Source organism: Neopelma chrysocephalum, unplaced genomic scaffold (assembly GCF_003984885.1).
Source record: "Neopelma chrysocephalum unplaced genomic scaffold, ASM398488v2 Primary Assembly neopelma1_102, whole genome shotgun sequence".
Taxonomy (NCBI): domain Eukaryota; kingdom Metazoa; phylum Chordata; class Aves; order Passeriformes; family Pipridae; genus Neopelma; species Neopelma chrysocephalum.
In genome coordinates this window covers 1,956,165-1,973,904 of record NW_020897765.1, presented here as the reverse complement: position 1 = coordinate 1,973,904, position 17,740 = coordinate 1,956,165, and the positions used below count along the sequence as shown (strand labels likewise).

Sequence of the window (17,740 nt, the reverse complement as noted above, 5' to 3'; positions counted from 1 at the left end):
CGCGCCCGCCCCGCGGCGGCGGCCCCGCCCCGCCCCGCGATCAGCTGCGCGCGCGTCACGTGGGCGCGTGTCGAAGGTCACGGCGCCCACAATGGAGCTGTCGCCGTACGCGCAGGGCGGGTGGCGGGTGCTGGGCGACCCCCGCCGCTTCCCCCGCCGCCCCTTCTCCGCGCTGCTCCGCGCCGCCTTCCGCAGCCTCCTCGAAGACCCGCAGGCTGCGCTGGGTAAGGGCGAGGCGCGGGAGTGGGGCGGCGCGGGCCGCGCCGCTCCGCGGGGCGCGCAGAGGGGGCGCCGCGCCCCGCCCGCCCCCGCGTATGGACACGCGTGTCCCCGCCGGGCCGCGCGGCTGTCCCCGCGTGTCCCCGCCCGTGGACGGCTCCAGGGTGCCGCTGAGCGGGGTGTTACCGCTAATGCGCGACTGCTTCATCAAAGCTCCGACCCGTCAAAAGCAGAGGGGGGGCCGGGCCGGGCCGGGCCGGGGCGCCCCTCGCGTTCGTGTCCGCGGGAGTGGGGCAGAGCGGCGGTGTTCCCCCGCTGCCACCGTGTGGGGGTTTTTTCGCGTGTGGACACGTCCTACGGCAACCCTGGCGTGAGGGTGCGCGGCCGTACAATTAATTTTGCAGTGTTAATGACGGACGGAGGGAGCCGCCGGTGCCGGGCTGGGCGGCAGGCGGCCCCGGTGTCCGGCCCGGCCGGGGGCTCCAGCTCCGCTCCTCGCCATTAACAGGCTGCTGGGACGGGGCTTGGAGAGGAAATTGAGGTTTTCCTTCTTTCTTTTTTTTTTCCCCTCCTTTTTTTTTTTTTTTTAATGGGAAGGAGATGCAGAGGCGGCGGGGCGCGCAGCACCGCACAGCCCCGCCTGGTACGGCTCGCCCCAGCCAATGCTTCAGCCCCTCACCTCCTCCTCCACCTCCTCACACCTTGCCTACTTGCTCCGTCCTTTCGCTCTGAAACACTAAATGTGTTTCATTTTGAAGTTTTTGTGGGAAAGATAGCGTTCAAAGGGCGAGCAGCAGCCCTCGGTACCGTGTGCTGGGGTTTGGCAAGTAAGTGTGTCATCAGTAATTCATTTATTTTAGACGATCCAGACCTGAAAGATATTGACCCTACAGTATTAAAACATTGCCATGCTGCGGCTGCAACATGTATTCTGGAGGCAGGGAAGCACAAAGCTGACATATCTGCTATAAGGTACTCGCAGTTGCAAGCTTCACCAGTTTTCTAGTAGTTGTTACTTAAAAGTGTACTGCTGAGTTAATGGTAACAGAAAACTAATACATTCTTTTTTCCTTGTAGCACATGTCTAGAAGACTGTAAACTGGATAAAGAGAGAATAGAACTATTTTGCACCGAATATCAGGTTTTAAAAACAACTTTAACATATTAATTTTTTTTCCTCTCCTAGGAATTTATTGAACCTAGTAAATATTTTTTTCCTTTTCTTTTCCCCCCCCTCCCTCCAGAAAAACAAGGATGCATTGGAAATCCTATTGGGAAGGTAGGTCAATCAGTCAGCACAGAGACATAGTTTCAATTACAGTTAGCTTGAAATTGTTCTGGAAAACACTTTTGCATAGTTTAGGTAATTTAAGTAAGAAATATTGTTCATTTAAAAAGTACATTTTTAACGAACTCTAGAAAACAGCTGTTGAATTGGAATTCTACTCTAAAAAAATCTTTTTGAGTTTTTCAAGAAGCATTACAAGGATCATGAAAAAGTTCTTTATTGATGGATGGCTTTAGAAAATGACCTTTTCTTTTAGTGTAGGAAACTTGTAACTGTTTTGTCTTTCAGCATAGGCAGATCTCCTCTCCATATAACTGATGTGTCTTGGCGCTTGGAATATCAGATCAAGGTAATTTTAATACATTAAGGTGTTTCTTTAGTCTGTCTTAGTGCTAAGAAATGACTATTTTATGTGTTCTTTGTTTTTAATTTAGAACAATCAACTTCATAAAACTTATCAGCCTTCCTACTTGGTGACCTTAAATGTAGAGGTACTGTACTCCCAGCCCTCTGAAAGGAAAAAAATGCAATTTCATGATTCTTTTAAATAAAATAGACATTGTTGTTTGTTTGTTTTTTTTCCTTCAGAACAGTGATTCAGGATCACACCCAGATGTTAGTTTTAGTTGTACGATGGAGCAATTACAGGTACTTGTTTCCTTCATCTTTCTATGCTTAGCTCCAGTTGTGGATGTAGATGTTTTTAACAACTTGCCAATCAAAATTAAATCATATATACTATTATTTAAAAAAAAAAAATCTGTACTGGGAGGATACGAGAGAATCTTCCATCAAAATTATCTGAGTGTATTTTTACTGTCTTTTCAAATAAAGTTGCAAAGTAACTGATTTTAGTTGCGTGGGGAGTGTTTTACATACTGCATAAATATTTTGTCTGTTTTCATAACTGTAATCTATATGTATATTTGTATCTATATGTATATCTATTTGGGAGGAAATTCATCATTGTCTGAAACTCTGATTTCCCGTGCTTTAGAGAAATGATTAAAGAAGCTGGTTCAATGATTTAAATGTGTCATGATTAAAAATAGAGAGCAAACTGAAGGCTCTTCAGTGGTGTTAATGACATGTAAGAAATGTACTGAAACAAACGTTGATCTTTGTTTAGCGATTTAAATGTGTAACTGAACAATAGAGGTATTGTAATGCTTGGAAGTGGCCAAACTCTGGAGGATCGGGAAGAGGGGTTGTGGAGAGAGGAAAAGCAAGATATTAAAACTTTAGGTTTGAAATGTGTGTCTTAAAAGTTGTCCTTTTCTCACTAATGAGTGTTTCTAGTCAGTTTGCTGACATAGCAAAATCTGACATGCTTTGGCTAGAGAGTGGTCCTGGTACAAAATTGCACTCAAAATATTTTCAGTGTTTTAGAAATGCATGTAGTACTTCAAAGCCTGGAGCGGATGTCAGTGTTAGCCATTGTGGCAATACTGATAAAATCTACGTGTTAATAGTAGCGATCAGGTTTAGGAGCAAATACATTTTTAAGAGTGTTTTCCTTCAGTTCCCGCTCTTCTGACTACACTGTAAAATACGGAGCTGTTTAATTACTTGCTGGTATTGTTCATCAGTTGCAACATTTCTTTGTGCTACAAGGTGGTGGTTTCCCTTGCCTCTCTGTATAAAAAAGATACTCTGTTCTTCTAGCTGACCTTCTAAAAAATATGTTTATTCTAAGACAATATTTCATCTCTTAGGATTTAGTTGGAAAACTAAAAGATGCTGCAAAAAGTCTAGAAAGAGCGACTCAGATGTGATTGAAGGAAGGTGTCAGCCTGCTGAGCTGAAGTACTCTCATTCCTAAGAGTGTCTCCTAAATGACAAATGTCTTTCATCTCTTGATGCAAACTGTCCTTTTTTTTTTAAGTCCTTGGATGTGAATTAAATGAAACAACTTTTTTACGTCTGCATTTCGTATTCCTTGCTCATGTAATTTTTTAAAATTAATTCTTGTTAAGTATTTGCTTAACTGTCATGTCATCAAAGCATTCCTTCTATCTTACTTTGTATATTTTTACATTTGTCGCTGCTTATTTTTCTCTGTGATCTAATAAAAGTTTATTCGCGCCTGTTCTGCAATTTCTATGGGTGAATTAGCTGTACCTAAAAGTAAGATGCTAAACGTTAGATCAGCTCAGTGAGGCAAAAGTCCCTTCCTCCTGTGCTGCGGCTGCGGCGCGTTTGCTAAATCGCCCGCCGCGCTTTGTCATTTCACTCCAGCCGATCTTACATCTCCCCTACGAGTAAAGGTTGGACCCCAGCGCGGGTGGCAAGAAAGGATTCAGTTTAATCGTATGGGCTTGGGGTGCCTCGAGGAAAGCCGAGGGTCCGCGGTGTGGAGCGGAGCCGGGTGGCGGCTCCGGCTCGACGGCAGGGCTGCTCCGCGGCTCTCCCGGCCGCCTTGGGCCGCTCCCGGCACCGGTGGTCTCCGCGGGGCCACTCGCTCTCGCCAGCAGGTGCGGTCGGGCTCCGCGGCGCGGCCCGTCCGCACCTGCCGGCGAGGAAGAGCGGCCCCGCAGAGGATGCGACGCGGCCGCCGGTCCTTTACTGCGGAGCCAGGATTTTTCCACTCCGTTCCTCCGCGCCCGAGCTGCGGGAGGCGTCTTGTCGTCGCCGGCGGCGAGCGACAGCGAGGGTTTCCCCGCTTCCCTCTCTCCCAGCTTGCCCGGTCTTCCCCCCGCGGGGTGCGGGGACACCGCGGGTCCCCGCGACACCCGCTCCCGCCGCCACTCGGGGCGGAAAAGCGGCCGCGCGGCCTCCGAGGGGACGCGCCTCCTCGACGGCGGCGGCTCCGAGCGGCCGAGGGCGGGCGAGGGGCGCTCGGCAGCGCGCACGCGGTGGCGGGGGCGCGAGGCCGCCGTGCGGGTCCCCCCCGGGGTCGCTCCGCGGCGGGACGGGGCGTGCGGGCGGCCGCGAGTGGGAGCGCGTAACAAGTGCGCGGAGGGAGGCGAGGGCTGCGGGGGCAGCCGACGGGAGGCGTATGGGGCCGGTGGGTGTGCGGGCAGGGGGGCAGCGGCGCGGGCAGGATGGAGAGGGCAACGCCGGGCGGGGTCCTGTGGGACGGGCGGGGGTCGGATCAGGGGGCGCGGGGGCGACCAGGGCGCGGGGAGGGAGTGGGGGGCGGAGGTGAAGAGGAGCCGCGGCGCGGGCGGAGGGAGCGCGGGGAAGGAGGGCGGGAGGCATCGGGGCTGCGGCGGGCGGGGGGAGGCGGGCGAGAACCGCGGAGCGGGGCCGGGGGTCGGGGCGGGCGGTGAGGAAAAGGAGGAAAAGGAGGAAAAGGAGGCATCGGCGGCGCGCGGGCAAGCGCGTGCAGGGCCGGGGGGAGGGGAGGGAGGGAGGGAAGGAGAAAGGGAGGAGGGAGAGAGGGAGGGGAGGGGGTGGCGGGCGGGGGAGGGGAGGGAGGGAGCGAGGGAGGGGGGAGGCGGAGGGGGAGGAGGCGGCCGGGTTGCGGGATTGGGTCACGGGGAGGCTGCCGGGCCCCGGCGGCAGCGCCGCTAATTCCCAGGCCGCCCTTAAGGAATGAGGCGCCCCACGTGACGCTGGCGGGGCGGGCGAACTCCGAGCCATTTTGGGGACGGTGTCAGTTTCCACTGTGTGCCTTCAGCGTTGCATTCTTCCCTCCTCCGCCCTCCTCCCGCCCGCCCGCCCGCCCGCCCTCCTTCCCTCCCCGGGTCCCCGCCACCAACTATGAAATAACAACAACAATAATACTCGTAATAATAACAATAATAATAAAAGAAGGAACGCGAGCGAGGCCGCGAGGCGGAGCGGGGGGCAGAGGGAGAGACAATGGGCTGGTGGAGAGAGGACCCATCCGGATCGGGGAGACTGTGCGCTCCCAGCGCCTGAGCCGCCCGGGCGGCCAACTCGGAGGGAGCGAGAGAGCGAGGGAGCGAGCGAGAAGGGCCCGCGAGGAGCGGCGGAGACCCGGGCGTTCTGTAACTAAAATGAGCGGAGCGCAGCGGCGGCGGCGGCAATAAGCTTATTGCAATTGACAGCGTCTGCAGTTCATTTCAAGATGGCCGCTTGGCTCACATTCATTTTCTGCTGAACGACTTTTAACTTTCATTGTCTTTTTTGGCCGCTCCGATCATCACCCACCGGCTCCGTTTTCCGGGTACGTATGAAGCGAGGTGTCGCCTTAGCAAGGGCGGGGGGCGAAGGGGGCTCGGCGGCGGTTTTCGGCCGGTTTGGGGGCTGCAAAGGGGCGCCTAGGTGTCCCCCGAGCTCTCCGTATGGGAAAAGCGCTGACAGGCTGCTCCAGCCACACACACACATACAGACACGCAGCAGCAGCAGCAGCAGCCTGTGCACTCGCTCGCGTTACGCACCCACATTTGCAAATTTTAGTTCCTTTCTTTCTCCAGACGCCCCCTAAAACCTTTCTGTGCACATGGCCCCCGAGGAGAATATTTATATTTCCCGACCCTGCTGCCAGCCCGGCCCGAGCGCCCTTTGTTTAAAGGCAGATTTTGATTAAACAGGGACGTTCGTGAAATCTGGAGCTGCCTGGGTCAAGTGATTTCAGTCCTCCCCGAAAGAAATGTGTCTGGGGGAGGTTAAAATGTCAGATAACGCACCCATTTTATAGAGACGGAGCCAGCGGGGGGTAGCGATCCTCCTGGGGGGGTTGTTAGGAGCCGGGGCACCCAGCAGAAAATGTTATTAACTTAAGTTGGACAAGTACTTGTGTGAAATTGGATGGGTTGTAAGATGGCGGTTCCCAGTTGTTTCCAATGTCTCCTCTTACATTTCTGCTCTAAATGCTAAACTTTAGGGGTTTGTGCCTACTGGGAGAGGCAAGGGATGGCCAACGCCGAGAAATAACTTTTTTGGGGGGTGAGGATAGCAGTTTGGCTGCGATCTTGGGGAGCTGGGGCGTGCGGTTTGCTGGAGCCTTTGGAGCAAAGGTGATGTGTCTGCGGGACGCGGAGGGGGGGGTGGTGTGTGTGAATTTCTTTTCTCTGGTTGGTATTTTTTTTCTCCTGAGCCCGGGAAGGGTAAATTTACATGAAATCCTTTGTCAGATCTTAGAGATGTCGCGAGTGGGCTCCTCGTACTGCTTATGGGCAGCCCTTGAAAGTTGCTGGTGTTCTGTTTTTATAATTGGATGGCCTTGGCAATATATAACGCGAGATGTTTCTCTGTGTTTGCTGTAAACATTTGCAAATAATGAGGTAAAAATAAGCAGAAAAAAATCGCATTTCTATACAAGTGAGATAGTAACTTTTCAGCCTCTAGAAAGTTTGATTCACTCCTCCATTCTCCAGAAAAGTCGAAGAAAACCTGGGCGTGTGTGCCCATTTGCAAGCTTGGCGCTAGAAGGATTTTTTTTGCGTAGTCTGTAGTGGTCGGAGTAGCTTCTTTTATGGGACTGTCCCTAACACCAGGGACATTCTGGAAATACAGTCCAGTAAAACTACTTTGAGTGACTCTGAACAGCCTGTCCTGGAAACTGAGACAGACTTGTGTTGCAGTTTGCCAGAGACTCGAAGTCTTGACCTACCTGGTCGCTTAGATAGTACAAAATTAGCATTTTAATGTATTTTTTTAAGTAGACCTATTATGTCTTATGCCTAGTCACAGGGAGCTGATTTTGAAGACTGGGGTCCTTTTGCACTCTGTTGCCAATATTCGGGTCTTTCCTCGATGCAGCAAGTTGGGCAGAGATATTGGAGCTTCGTGTGCCTTCTCTAAAAGAAGCACCGTCCTCTCCTTTAAAACGTTTGCGTCCATTCTTAAGTGAAAGAGTAATAACAGGCTCGATAGTACAAGTGGCTCTGGCTGATAATGAGTGAAGATGTAGAATGACGGCTGCTTTATTCCTGATGAGAGAGTTTTCCGAGAGGAGATGGGTGCAAAGTACACAAACCTATGCGAGCCATGCTTCTATTTTTTATGTATATATTTTCTGTTAGAGACCTGTCGAGCAAGGTTTGATAGCTTATTGCCTTTATAGATTTTTAATAATGGAGCTGATTCTTAGCAGGAGAATGCACTTCTGTTTTTCTTCATTTTGACATAACATGTTTAAGGCCTCTAAATAATCGGTTGGCTGGCAGTGTTTACTTCTAGCGAGTATTATCTACGTATATTTTACGTTTAGTTGTTCCATGTGTTGGTGTGTAAATATATATTGTCCTGGATAAGAGGCTGTTTGTATTTGTGTGAAGTAGTGGCATTCGCCGTGTGATCAGCAGGAGCAGAAAAAAATCTGAAAGGATTTCCCTCGTACCAAAATATTAAGCTCAGGCTGCTGTAGTAAAATGTGCTGTGTTCATGTTACAACCCCGCAGGCACAGACACGCGTGTGCCTGTGCCTGTGCGGGTGGCTTTTGAGGAGAAATTAGGCGCCTTGTTCAATTCGCTGGAGAAAATAACTGATTTTCAAGATAGCTTATAGCATGTTGAAAATGTGCTAACTTTGGGCAATAAATAATCCGCGTTTAGGGGTTGCTTCGACAAAACAGGTTTCACGGTTGAATTTAATCCCCCTCCATTTAGGAAGGGGCTACGCCTGCGTGAAATAAACGCGTTAATGTCTTGAAAGGTTTGTCCCAGTCTGTCAGGGCTGGGAAGGAATTCTTGGTCAGCCGACTTGCATGACCTCGGTCACTGCTGGTTTTTTTGGTTCAGATATTTATGAATTATAAGGTAGTGACTTGAACAAATAAAACACAGAACCGTGAAAGCAGCCTGTCCATGTGTAAGTACCTAAAGGGACCTCAGAGCCGCCGGCTTCAGGGCTCTTCAGAGGAGAGTGCAGAAGCCCCGTCTCCGCCTTTTCTGGGAAAAGCAAAACCTCGGTATCAGTTTAAAAGTAAGAAGCAGAGGGTCAGGGACCCTGGAAGCGACATTTAAACCTCAGTACAATGCAGCGGCGGTCTTGCTTTCCCTCACGCAGCTGGGAGCAGCTTTGGGGACCTGGTCTGGCTTGGTCCTTCTGGCATTTTGGTTTTCTGTGTGCTGGCCGGCATTGGTTTGATGCTGGGGAGTTTTATCTGCGGCTCACTCGAGGGTTCTCCTGCAGCAGCCAGAGAAGTTTTCTGGCCGGGGTCGCTCGTTGGCGCTGTGCACACTTCTGAAGAATATTGTACCCCTGTCCTGGGCAGTTTGGCCGACGTTCAAAGCTTTTAGAAAGCTTGGTGTGTTGCCCTTTTTTTTTTTTTTTCGCTGCCTAACATCGAAGTTTGCCAGTGGCTGGGGGGAACCTCGCATCTTGAGCATACGGTGCTACGGTGAGAGGTGGCTCGCAAGCTCTGCCTCGGGAGGAGCGGAGACCAAGGACAGGAGCTGGTGTGCTGGGAGCACTGACCTGGGGAAATTAATGGCTTGCATTGGAGCCACGTTGTTATATTACATTTTTCAGGATCTAGTTGACAGAAAATAATTTACTCTGCAATTGACATAGCTGACAGGTTTTTTCCTCGTGTGTACTTTTCCCTTTATCTCTTATTCCCTCTCATTTTGAACAGTATATGTGCATCTAGCGTTGTTGCCAGTGCATCCGATGGGGGTTTATGGGTTTCAGACTGTGAAAATGACATTTGTTTTTCACTCTTGTCGCTGCATTGTGTTGACAAGGTGTTGATTTAGCTTTAGGAATAATCTGGTCACATGGTCCTTCGCATATTGTCACTAATGTACCGTTTAAAGTCGGTTTGGGCTTTTCCCCCCTCTCAGTGTGCTTTATTCATGAAAAGGGGGGTTTGCTTAAGGATTCGGAGACTTGTATTTTCCCATCCCAGCATCTTACCCTGGTGCTGCAAATCTCTTTACACCTTTTGCAAAACTTTGCACCGCGCTCGCTTCGTCCGCGGGAGGATTTTCAAACGAGAGTCAAAACGGGGGGAAGGAAAGAAAGAGAGAGAAAAAGAGTCGGGGGGAGAGAAAGAGAGGAAGGAGAGAAATGAAGAAAAAGGAGATGGAGGGATCGGGGATGCCGGCGCAGTGGCGCGGGAGCTGGGACTCGGCACCTCGCCGGCGGTGCGGGGGGCTCGGTCCCCGGGAGCGCGGCGTGGTTCGGCTCGGCGGAGGGAGGGAGGGAGCGGAGGGGGAGAGGAGCGATCTCAGACCAGCTTCTCGCACCGAGTCGACGTGGAGAGAGGCCCCTGAGAGGATCCGAAATGGCCGAGGCTCGGGAGGAGCCTCTGGCACTCGCCTCCGCCAGCCTGAGACCCCGCAGCCCGGGGCCGCCCCCGCCGCCCGGACTGCCCCGCACCGCTCCCGGGCACCCTCCGGGCTGTGCCACCCGACCCCGCCCGGGCCGCTCCCGCCCTCCCTCTGTCCTCCCTTCGTAGCCGGGCTCCCAGACCCCCGCGGGCTCCTTGGCTCCTCCACCCCCTCCGCCAGCCCCCGGGCCCCGCGTCCCACCCCCTGGCCCGGCCCGGCCCGGCCCGGCCCGCCCCCCCGGCCGCCCCCCGCCCGGCTCTCGTGTGTTCCCAGCGGTGGCAGGATGCCAAGTGTAAGTGTAAGTTGCTATAGCAACCCCCTCGGAGAGCGGAGCAGATCCGGATCGGCACCGAGCCGCAGCGGCAGCCGCCCGGACCCCCCCGGCGGGCCGGCCCCGCCGCCCCGGTGCCCGGCCCCGCTCCGAGGTGCGTGTGTCCCCCCCCGTCCCTCCCCCCGCCGCCCCTCCCCGCGCTCCGGAAATGCCAGGGCAGCCGCACCGGGAGGCGCTGGTTCCCCTTTGTGCTGCTCGCCGGCAGCCCGGTGCCCGCCGTGTCGCCCCCGGAGCTCCCGCCGCATCGCCGCCGAGCCGGCCGGTGCCGCCGCGCCGCGGGAACGGCCCGTGCCCGCCGGGGGACGGCGCGGTGGGTGCCGCGGAGCGACCGCGGGGCTGCGCCCAGGCCGGCCCGGGGCGGTGCGGTGCGGGGACGCCCCGCCGGCCTCGGGACCGGCCCTCGCCCGCCGCCCGCCCCCGCGCCGCCGCCTTCCGCGCCTGAGCTGCCCCTGCGCCGGGGGATGCGATGCGATGCACGGGGGGAAGGGGACGCGCCGGACCGCGGCACCTGGGACGCAGCCGCGCTCGTCCCCGCTGACCGGTCCTCTGTGTGTGTGTCTTTCAGAGCCGCTCCTCGCCACGCCAAAATGCACCGAACAACCAGAATCAAAATAACCGAGCTAAACCCCCATCTCATGTGCGTGCTCTGCGGCGGGTACTTCATTGATGCAACAACCATCATAGAGTGCCTCCACTCCTGTAAGTACGACCGGGCGCTCCGCGTTGTTCCCTCGGCGCTTCCCTCCTTTCCCGGCATCCCGGGAACAGAAACAAAAAATCCTCCCAAGCCCAAACCCCCCGAGGGGCTCGGGACCGCCGCCCTCTACCTCCCCGACGGGTGGGGAAGTAGGTGTTCCGGCCACGGTGCAGATTTTCTGAGGACAGCCCTACAGTCTTTGTTAAAGTAATAATATATGTACTATAAGCGTCTCCTTTTCATGGTAATTGCAGCTTATTTGGGTATTTGTTTAGCTTAAGCAGCTCGCTGCTGACAATGGACGATTTGCTCTAGCTTGCATAGTTTAGAAAATCGCACCTTTATCTATGCATATCTGAGTGGCACCTTCGAACATCACTGAAAGCCTGTCGTGTTTGACTTACAGTCTGTAAGACCTGTATCGTGCGTTACTTGGAGACCAGCAAGTATTGTCCTATCTGTGATGTCCAAGTTCACAAAACTCGACCGCTTTTGAATATAAGGTAGGAGAAAGTTGCGAAGTGCATCCTGCATCTCTTATTTTGCTTTATGTGAGGAGACCGGCAGTAGTCGGTGTCAATGTTATCTCTTCGTCTGCGATTTAAATCTGAAAGGGCTTGTCAATTTACAAGCTAACTGGTGTGTGTGCGCTCTCTTTGGAGTTTCATCACTGATTGAAACTGAAGATTTCTCTTCATGGGAGACAGAAAGTTTTTGTTTGTCTTTTTAGCATAAGCCAGTCATTGATGTAATGCCTTTTCCCTCTCCTCAGTTCTCACGTGTACCACTGGACAGTTCTTGCCCTGCTTTCTCTGTCTCCCAGACATGCATTACTCCAGGATAACTCCTAGTCATGAAAACTCTTGCAGCAACTTTCCAAGCTAAGAGGCAAAAACCTTTAAAGCATCATTTGCCATTTAGAAACATTTTCTTGTCGGCATTGCATTTTGCTCTCTCTCCTTTCTAGGGAGGACATGTAGTTTTTAAGGCCTTCCTTCAGCTTGAGACCCTTCAATTGAGGTACCACTGATGAGTTTTGGTTCAGAGTGGTATTTAGAGCAGGGCTAGTTCGATTACAAGGTCCTGTAAGTTAACTTTTAATGACTGGCCTCCCACTTTGTAGAAGATGCCTTGTTGTGAAAGATTATAAGTAGGGATTAAAATATTACTTCACTTGCTTATTTACACGTTTTGGGGTTGTTCTTTTTTTCAGGTCAGATAAAACTCTCCAAGATATTGTATACAAGCTAGTACCAGGCCTTTTCAAAAGTAAGTAGTTAAATCAGGCATTTTGTTAAGAGCAGAAAACAAAACCAGAGCTGCTATCCTATATCAATACCAGGAGTTACAGAGTAAATGCTAAAAGAAAATTATATGCTTTTCCATCTAGATGAAATGAAAAGAAGAAGGGATTTTTATGCTGCTCATCCGTCGGCTGATGGTAAAAGCTTCTCATTTGCAACTTCAATAAATATAGCATTGACCTAGATGTTTTACTGTTTCCTTTTTAACTTACAAGTGATGTATTACCGTCACAGAATTTTAAGAAGTAAAGTCAGCATAATAAAAGTTTATTGTTTTGTCAGGTAGCTTTCATTCATTATCTTACTGTGAAGATTTTTTTTTCTTGTTACTGAGAATTGCCATTCTTCCTGATTTGAATTTCAAAATGTAAATTATTGTGGAAATTTCTGCGCAGCTGCCAATGGCTCTAATGAAGACAGGGGAGAAGTGGCTGACGAAGACAAAAGAATTATAACAGACGACGAGATAATAAGCTTATCCATTGAATTCTTTGACCAGAATAGGCAAGTTCCAGAATTGCAATATTTTATGTTTACCTGATTGATAGCAGCTGTATTTATTATTTGTTGTAATTGTGTCATTTCTTCTCACAGACTGGAACGAAAAGGAAATAAGGAGAAAGAAAAATCAAAGGAAGAGGTAAATAACTTTCCTTTACTCCAGAGGAAGCATATCACACACACACACACAACTTTGGGACAGGTCTGTAGCTGAGAAAAATACATAGGTATGTGTATCTAGAACAAAGGAGGCGCACCTCCTATTATGGCATGAGGTACAGAAAAGGTAAAATATTTTTATATAGCTATATATGTAAGCAACTTTTTAAAATTAAAAATGCGTGCAGTGTTACTTTTAAATGAGAATCTGATATTTTGTAAAGTTTAAAAAATATTTAATAATTTATTTATTACTTTATTATAAACTAAAACCAGATTTAATACAATACAAATATTTATGTATAAATTTAGTTACATTTTTTAATGACTTTAGAACTGTAATTTACCACTTATTTGTGACATGCCTTCTAAGGCAGCGGACATTGTTATATTATAGTTCATAATTTAATAAGGTACATTTTTTTTAACATGAAACGTTAGAATACAACATTAGTGGGAGTAATTTCTTGTTCTCAGTAGACTGATTTTCTTTACTATGCTCTCAGGTGAATGACAAAAGATACTTGCGCTGCCCAGCAGCAATGACAGTGATGCATCTAAGAAAGTTCCTGCGGAGTAAAATGGATATACCTAACACTTTCCAGGTACCTACGGGGAAGGAGTGATTTTTTTTTTAAAGTTTTTTTTTGTTGTTTTTTTTTATTTAGGACTCATTTCCTCATTACAGCCTGTTTCAGCAAGTGCTAACTGCCGAGTATTTATGGTGTGTGCAATACGTTGCTAGGCTTATTTTTAAAATATCTATCTGTAGAGTATGGTGACACTCTGTAATTTTTTTTAATGCTGTAAATATCAAAGTATAAAGAAATTGCTCCTTGATGTATTTAAAACATGTCCAATAGATATGCAAATTCCCTACTTCTTGCTGGGTTTGGTATAGCTTTTTTTGTTTGTTTTTTTTCCAATTTTGTGAGATATATAACAGCAGGGCTACTTTCACCTCAGAGCAGTCATGTGCTAGGGCTGAATGCCTGGATGCTCCTTAATGCAAGGATTCATATCTTGAACAGATCGATGTGATGTATGAAGAGGAGCCTCTGAAGGACTACTACACCCTAATGGATATTGCCTACATCTATACCTGGAGGCGGGTGAGTATCTCCAGTATGTCTCCTCCGGGGGGGGGTGCAGGTCATGGCCTGGGGAGGGCGCTTATCAGGGTCTCCCTTTTGCTTTACAGAATGGGCCTCTGCCCCTGAAATACCGGGTCCGACCTACTTGCAAGAGGATGAAGATCAGTCACCAGAGAGAAGGCTTGAATAACAGTGGGGAGCTGGAAAGTGACTCTGGGAGCGACAAGGCAAGCAGCCCAGCAGGAGGCATCCCCTCCACCTCCTCCTGTTTGCCCAGCCCCAGCACCCCGGTCCAGTCTCCTCACCCCCAGTTCCCTCACATCTCCAGCACCATGAATGGCACCAGCAGCAGCCCCAGCAGTAACCACCAGTCCTCCTTTACCAACAGAGCTCGGAAAACATCAATAAATGGCTCCTCAGCCACTTCATCTGGTTGATGTGCCAACCAGGCTACCACCCTCGTCCCTCCTTTATATAGATCTCTCCATGTCATTACAGCTTTATAGATGCTAATCCATGTGACTATCATCCAAATTGCTTTCTTTTGTAGTAACATTGAACTTGGCTATAAAAGGCCCCGGACTAGGTGACATTCAGGATGGACGTTAATGGAAACGCAAGATTGAAATGTAAATTGTTTTCAGAGGACTGGGAAGCAAACAAAAGTTACATCTTCACCTGTTCTGAGTGATGTGGAGTTGTTTCTGTCCCCATCATCTGGAGTCAGGAGTCTCCAGAAGTCAATACAAATCCCGGGAAGTAGTTTGTTAATCCAGACTAACTCCTCCATTGCGTTCTCTTCAATTGTTATTGTTCTTATGCTGTTTTGTGAACCTGTAGAAAGCAAGTGCTTTTTCATCTTGAAATCCAACAAAATTGAAAGAATATGCATAGAGAAATGCATATATGTAGCCATGTCACTGTGAATAACAATTTTTGCGTATTAGCCATTTTGATTCTTATGTTGCATCTTTTACTTCTCTGTTGCTGCGCAGAACCGATCAAAAGAAAAGTAAACTTCAGTTTTACAATCTGTATGCCTAAAAGCGGGTATTACCGTTTTATTTACTGACTTGTTTAAATGATTCGCTTTTGTAAGAATCAGATGGCATTATGCTTATTGTACAATGCCATATTGGTATATGACATAACAGGAAACAGTATTGTATGATATATTTATAAATACTATAAAGAAAATATTGTGTTTCATGCACTCATGATATGGTTGTTAACTTTCTAAACTGGTTCGACCCTTGCAGATGCCACCTGTTTGAGCTTTGCTTGTACTGCAAGAAACACTTTGTGTGTGAGAGCTACAGTATTGGGAAAGCACATTCAAGTCTCTGATAACCCGGAGGCAATTGGCAATCTTAAAAGGATTTTACTGGCTTTGTCTTTTTTTTTTCAAGTGAAATATTTTTACTTTACCAAATGTTGAAGTGATACAGTGAAGAAAAAAAAAATCAAGGGACATGGAAGTCTTTGACCTGTTTGATAACCTTTTTATTATTTGGTGTGGTGGGACTGTGTTTTTAAAAGCACATGGAATCATTATAGAAGCCATAAACTATTTGGTATAAAGTTTAAGGAACCAGCAAGTGGCTGGATGAAGGCATTTTATCTAAATTTGTTTTAATATATATGTATATGGTACAGTACTAACTTCATTAAAATTTAACAGGTACTTTTCAATAAATTGTGGAGAATGCCTTCTCTCTAATGGCCTGCAAGTAGGTGCATTTTATTACAGGCTTCTAAGAGTGGGTTTTTTTCAGTAGAAGGAACTTTTCCACCATAAAATATGAACAGCCCAGATACTTTTCAGTTTGTGCTTTGCTTTGGTCGAACTTTGTGTGTGTTCATCACCCATCAGTTATACATTTGTGAGGGTGTTTATTCTATATGGATATTGTTTCATGTTTGTACGGAAAAATTGTAGTTAAACATTTCATTGTCTCCAGTCTGCAAAAGAAGCACAATTCTTAATTGCTTTGTCTTGCTTATAGTCATTAAATCATTACTTTTGCATATAAATTGCTGTTATTTGTCTTGCTTGTTTTTATAGACCAGGTGATTGCAAATCCTCCACAAGGTTATCGCTTATTGATGTATATGTCTTGTTAAACAAGAGTTGATATTTTTTTCTGTAGTAAACATGTACAGCTCAATTTCAACAGTAAAAACTTCAGTTTTATATACACGAATAACTTTCATTTATAGCTGATCAAAGAAATAAACAAATAAAAGGGATAATTCATTGAAAAGTAGCAAATGACCTCTGTTGATAATGTGGTGTTAAGGGAAAAACATCTTTTTCTCATGGGATGTGTTTCTGGGTGTACCAAAGATTTTAGTGAACAGAACAGTATGGTGTACTAAAATAACAAAGAAAAAAAAAGCCTAGAAATTGCAGTGATTTGTTTTGATTGCCTGCCTCGGAAACATTTGCTGTTCTTTATTTGACCCCGATTAATTCTTGGAAATAAGCAAATGGTGCATTCTCATCCTACTCAGCCACAGGTTTTACCTCCTATCTGTTCAAACTTAGCCCCTGTTAAACTGCATTGCCTGGGAAGGGAAGAACTTGATTTTTGTGATGGTGAGTGCCATGTTCTGCCTGTGCTGTCCTGGATTACTTTTTAAAGTCTCTGTGGAACTAAAAACGTTTTAATATAAAGATATCTCTCAATGCGACCTAACGTCTATCTTGGCACTATTCCCTCAGATACATGAGTAAATCACGCTGTACTTGTTGAACTATTTCACCCAAAACCCAGCACTGAACCTGCAGCAGAGGCTTGTACGTTAGCACACTGATAAAACTGTGCTTATTTATACTGGAAGTAGCAGTTAATCACAACTTCCAGCATCAATACGGAACTGTTCTCGGTCTTTGTGAAGCACTCGGCAAACAGGAGTGGGATATTTCCCTTCGAGGTTCACTAAGCTCTTGCAGCATTTTCGACATCTCCCATCTGAACAAGAACAAACGCTCTCAGTAGCTCTCTTGCTGAGCTGCAGAAGCCGACGAGGATATTTGTGCTGCCATGTGAAACTTTTGTTTTGCTGCTGGCCCTGCGCAGATGGCACCGCGATGCTTATATACTGCTAAGCACAACTGGGAGGGCGATCAAAGATAGCGTCTTGGTGTCCTACTTGCGAAGCTGCTACGTCAACCTTCCCGGTTTCACAATACTTTCCTTTGCAGATACATAGCGAGCGGGTTTCCTTAAAATGTACCTTAATTCTCCCTGTTGGGAAAGAAATCTCCGTTCGGTACGTGTAAAGAGAATCTTTTCATTACCCGACGTTGCGTTTATAGAGATGGAGGGATAAAGCCAAAGTCTGCTGCGTTTTCCTGAGCTTGTTCAACAATCAATCTGATTAAGGGTAGAGGCAGGGGTGGTCTGTGCTGGCTGGAAAAAGATGTTTTTCTGTCTTCGTCCGACCAAATTTTCCGCCCTGGTTCAGCTGCCTGCAGCTACAAGCAGCGCTTTTGTGCCCGGCCGGAATGGGAATCCAGCCCCGGGGAAAGCAACGGAGAGGGAGCATGAAGATCTCCACAGGCTTCTGGAGAAGACAGGCAGAAACAGGGAGAAAGAACGCAGAAATATACACGGAAAGAAAGAGAAGGAGCATGACGAGCTTGCTGAGCCGAGATGGTTGTCCCCCAGCACCGAGCATTCCTCTCAACACCCTGTGCCGCTGCCTTCCAGCGAATCGATGCGGGCACCGCCGGCACATTTCCGACACCGGCAGCGTCCCGTGGGCAGGAGAGGAGAGCGGAGGGCGGCACCACCGCGGCTTCGGGGGCTCGGGCAGCACCGGGGGAGCCCTAGAAAACGCGACACAAAGACGACGTTCCCCGATTTTCGGATGGAGCACAGAAACCCGACGGCGGGGGCAACGGCAGGCGCCCTGCGCGACGAGGCGGTGCCTTTGGTCCTCTCCCCACGG

General features: G+C 48.7%; 2 protein-coding genes across 3 annotated transcripts; both read left to right on the top strand.

The window, feature by feature from the left end:
- Positions 1 to 59: 59 nt before the first annotated feature.
- Positions 60 to 3,604, top strand: COMMD3 (COMM domain containing 3). Of its 2 annotated transcripts, XM_027695659.1 has the most exons (8): positions 60 to 224; positions 1,080 to 1,191; positions 1,297 to 1,360; positions 1,464 to 1,498; positions 1,796 to 1,856; positions 1,942 to 1,998; positions 2,096 to 2,155; positions 3,223 to 3,604. In XM_027695659.1, the coding sequence occupies exons 1-8, from the start codon at positions 92 to 94 to the stop codon at positions 3,280 to 3,282; spliced, it is 582 nt and encodes a 193-aa protein (XP_027551460.1). In that variant the 5' UTR covers positions 60 to 91; the 3' UTR covers positions 3,283 to 3,604. The 2 variants fall into 2 exon arrangements, with proteins under 2 accessions (XP_027551460.1, XP_027551459.1); XM_027695658.1 differs by lacking the exon at positions 60 to 224 and having other exon boundaries at positions 791 to 1,191.
- A 1,578-nt stretch (positions 3,605 to 5,182) lies between these two features.
- Positions 5,183 to 16,055, top strand: LOC113973498 (polycomb complex protein BMI-1). The gene is made up of 10 exons (XM_027695656.1): positions 5,183 to 5,642; positions 10,594 to 10,727; positions 11,132 to 11,228; positions 11,939 to 11,994; positions 12,116 to 12,166; positions 12,425 to 12,533; positions 12,624 to 12,669; positions 13,196 to 13,294; positions 13,721 to 13,801; positions 13,891 to 16,055. Exons 2-10 carry the CDS (start codon positions 10,616 to 10,618, stop codon positions 14,218 to 14,220), a joined length of 981 nt encoding a protein of 326 aa, XP_027551457.1. The 5' UTR covers positions 5,183 to 5,642; positions 10,594 to 10,615; the 3' UTR covers positions 14,221 to 16,055.
- Positions 16,056 to 17,740: the final 1,685 nt, after the last annotated feature.